This window comes from Anarrhichthys ocellatus, unplaced genomic scaffold, assembly GCF_004355925.1.
Source record: "Anarrhichthys ocellatus isolate YVR2014 unplaced genomic scaffold, GSC_Weel_1.0 scaffold24, whole genome shotgun sequence".
In the NCBI taxonomy this organism is placed as follows: domain Eukaryota; kingdom Metazoa; phylum Chordata; class Actinopteri; order Perciformes; family Anarhichadidae; genus Anarrhichthys; species Anarrhichthys ocellatus.
The window spans coordinates 1,959,651-1,963,302 of NW_022280054.1; the positions used below are offsets into that span (position 1 = coordinate 1,959,651).

The 3,652-nt window shown below is 42.3% G+C and overlaps 1 protein-coding gene across 2 annotated transcripts in view; it reads right to left on the bottom strand.

Annotated features, from left to right (window-relative positions):
- The window catches only part of dscaml1 (Down syndrome cell adhesion molecule like 1), a 92,370-nt gene that overhangs the window by 12,719 nt on the left and 75,999 nt on the right, over nucleotides 1-3,652 (bottom strand). For both annotated transcript variants that reach the window (XM_031861170.1, XM_031861169.1), the window contains exon 22: nucleotides 981-1,134. In XM_031861170.1, coding sequence (XP_031717030.1) covers nucleotides 981-1,134 — 154 coding nt within the window. The remainder of the gene's footprint in view (nucleotides 1-980; nucleotides 1,135-3,652) is intronic.

Sequence of the window (3,652 nt, forward strand, 5' to 3'; positions counted from 1 at the left end):
AGAGAGAGAGAGAGAGAGAGAGAGAGAGAGAGAGAGAGAGAGAGAGACAGAGACAGAGAGAGAGAGACCAAGCACCAGAAATGTCAGGAAATGCAAGAACACTGTGTGTGGTGTCAACCATCCAACAACCACTCATACGGTGATTTGAAGGTAAAAAGTCTTTCAGCTTTAGAGGTTAAAATATGGCTAAATTTGGTTGAAAAATTAAAGCCGTTTTTTTAATACATACATACATATACGTACATGAACGTGTTTCACTTGTATTTTAATGACAATATTTCAATGTGAAGCAGTGCGTAATTACACATTGAAATACAGACAATTAAAAGAGTAGTCCATTAATTTATCATTGCACTTCTATAACATTGTCAACTCATTATGGACCAATTAAAAAATGGATCTAAATGGATGCAACAATACAAGGAATATTGTCTTTTTTATTCCAAGCATTCCTCTTTATTGTAAAACCTGCCTTCTACATGATCCACAATGCAATTTGACTCCCGACAGTTTGGTGAGAGATCCCTGTGTGTCATGCTAGTAAAAGCTAATGTAGCCTCGAGCTGTTAGCCTCACGCAGAGATGATGACGGGCTACAGAGGACTGGTAAACTCAATCCTTTCTAACTCCACACACCCAGATTTTTTATTTTTCATTTTAGAACTTGTATTCTTTAGACCCGGTTGATCTCTACTGACATCACTTTAGGCAATTGATCAGATTTCGCACAGCTCTCTCTGGAGGCACGAAGGGTTTTATATAACTTTGTCACATATGCCGTAGCACTCCCAAAGACCTGTCAGCAGACTTTGATGTGTTCAAGATGAGCACTTTCCCTTTAGATACTGTTGAAACAATGTAACGTATGTAACAATTTAACAAAAACTCTTTTGACCTGCAAATGACTAAAACCATGTTTACTTAGCATCCAAGTACTAGTGTATGCCTCTCATAATGAATCTGCATATGGAAGGACCCACCCTTGGCTGCTGGCTCTACAGTGACCTTGTCACTGAAGTTACCCCGGCCTGCAGTGGTAACGGCTGCAGCCCAGATCAGGTACTGCTGCCGGTGGTTGAGGTGAGTGATTCTGTAGAAAAGCAGCTCTGGATTGGCTTCATACTCACTGGGCAGCTGGGGAGAACCAAAAAGAGAGGTTTAATCTGGGAACAACTGCAGGAGCAATACGTTTTATAGCACAGAGTTAAGCATCCTAACATGTCACACAGTATTATATAAACCTTAAACATCATCGGACTATTCTGTTTTAAATCAAAACACATATATGTAGGCTGAAATACATTCACTTGTTTTTTTGATTCTGTTCCCCCCTTGTTTTGTAGAAATAAGCAGTTGTATCAGGTACATAACCTCAAAATAAAGTATTGCATTAAAAAACATAAAAAAAAAAAAAAATGCTCTTGACAGGGGTAATTTTGTGGCACAGAAAAGAAAATTAATATCATTTGAAAGGATCACAAAAAAAACTGTTAAAATATAGGCATCTTCTACACATTTTCTACATTTCCATAAGAATGATACAAATGCATTAAATAATATACTTTTTTAGTTCTGGTAACATATATCTTTGTGTCATATCCCACAATCTGCATTGTATCATATGTGTTGAGGAGCACAAAGTCAATTCTGGGGGAAGCCAAAGACAAGATCATTTTTCCACTTTACTGGAGAGGCAGACGTAATGTGAAGGACTGAGTGAACATCATTCTAATGTAAACCAAGCCCTGTATTCTCTCCTTGAGTCAGTATTACAGGAAAAGAGAGGAGGATGGGGATGAAGGTACAGAGGTGTCTGGGGCACGTCATATTATGATAAGGCAAAAAGAGCTGCAGGGAGTGAGGATAAGAACTGGGGAAGAGAGAGGAATGTGGGAAGAAGCCCACTCCCTCTCCTCTGCTGTTCTCCTCAGGGAGGGGAGACAAAGATATGAGACAGAGGAGAACAATGGGGGACAGACAAATGAGTCAGTCAGAGATATCACGAACAGTCATACACTAATGAGGCCTATCTACTACAGGCATCAGCAATGACAGAGACGAGAGGAGAGGAGGAGTCCAATGAACAGGCAGAGAAAGGAATGGATGCGCACAAGCAAGCACAAATACACTGACACACACATACAGTGGCATGACCTGGAGGTGGATGTGTAATTGCAGTGTGTTTAACCCAGACATGTGTCTGCTGTCTAGACATATACACATCACAGTCCCTTAAACACATGCACACACAAATACACAGGAACTCTCTTTTTTTTACTGCCTGCCATTCATCATCTACCCACCACTTATACCCTTATTCCCTCAAAACCTATACACTTCATCTACTCTTCAGGTATCCCGACACCCAGGTACACACACAGACCCTCAGCAGCTCTGTCTGTTTCTGTGCTGCTGGCCTCTGCTATGAATAGAATACCACAAAAAAAACAACGCACAGACAGACACGCTGCAAGGTAATACGTAACACTCACTGCCGCCTTCTAAATCACATGTTTTACCACTGTTTGACACTGGCTTACATTTCTGACTGACAGGCGCTCATGCACAGGTGAAATGAAGACTGCAATACAAGTGTCAAATGGTTTGAAGAGTCACTAAATGCAGAGGCCTGTAAAACCTGCAAAGACACTGCAGTGTGAGCTCTGTCCTAGCCTACTGGGTTGTTGTCTGCAGAATGGTTTATTCTGGGAAAATAGATTCCAGTATTCATGTTGTTTTTCACATTTATGAGCAGGCCATCATGGAGGAATCCATTGGGCTTTTTATTACTTCCCTGTGTTTCCTGTTCATCATCCATTCCTCTTGTCTCTGTCCTTTCGATATTTTCCTCTCTGCCTATCCTTTTACCCCACTGTGCCATCACTCTTCATCCTTCTCTTCATTTTCATGCCCCTCTCCACATTTCCCTGTCATCTGTGGGCCCAATCGTTGCTTTTCCTTCCATCCATCCACCAGTCCCCCCCTCTGTTTTACATCCTCTCTGCATTTCTCCCCCTGACTCTAATGTAAATCAATGTCTTCTTCTTCTCCTCTCTGTACATTTGTCTCTATAGTCTGCACTGCAGGCAGTGGTACGGACGGAGGGATGGATGGATGGATGGATGGATGGATGAATTGGTGGGTAGGTGGGTGGAAGGATGGATGGATGAATGAATAAATGGGTGGGTGGGTGGGTGGTTAGATGTTGGGAGGAAGGGAGGGGGAGTGACAGAGTGTGTGTTGCTGTAACGGATATTAAAATATTCCTCCGGCGTGGAGATAGCGGTGATCCGGGGAACGATAGAGAGAGATAATGAAAAGAGGAACAAAAGTACTCCCAGCTCGGTGTGTCTGACCCCCCTATCCCTCCCTCCTTTTCTCCAGTCGCACTCATTTACATAGTAATCATCGCAAACTCTGCATGGGGGCTTCAGAGAGAGAAAGAGATGGATAGAAAGAGAGATGGGTCGTCAGAGAGAGAGAGAGAGAGAGAGAGAGAGAGAGAGAGAGAGAGAGATCAATGGATGGACAGATAGATTTTGTGAATGACAGAGACTAAGGAGAAAATGCATGCATATTCTAGGTAGGTATGTATATGGTGCATTTGTGTGTGTGTGTGTGTGTGTGTGTGTGTGTGTGTGTGTGTGTGTGT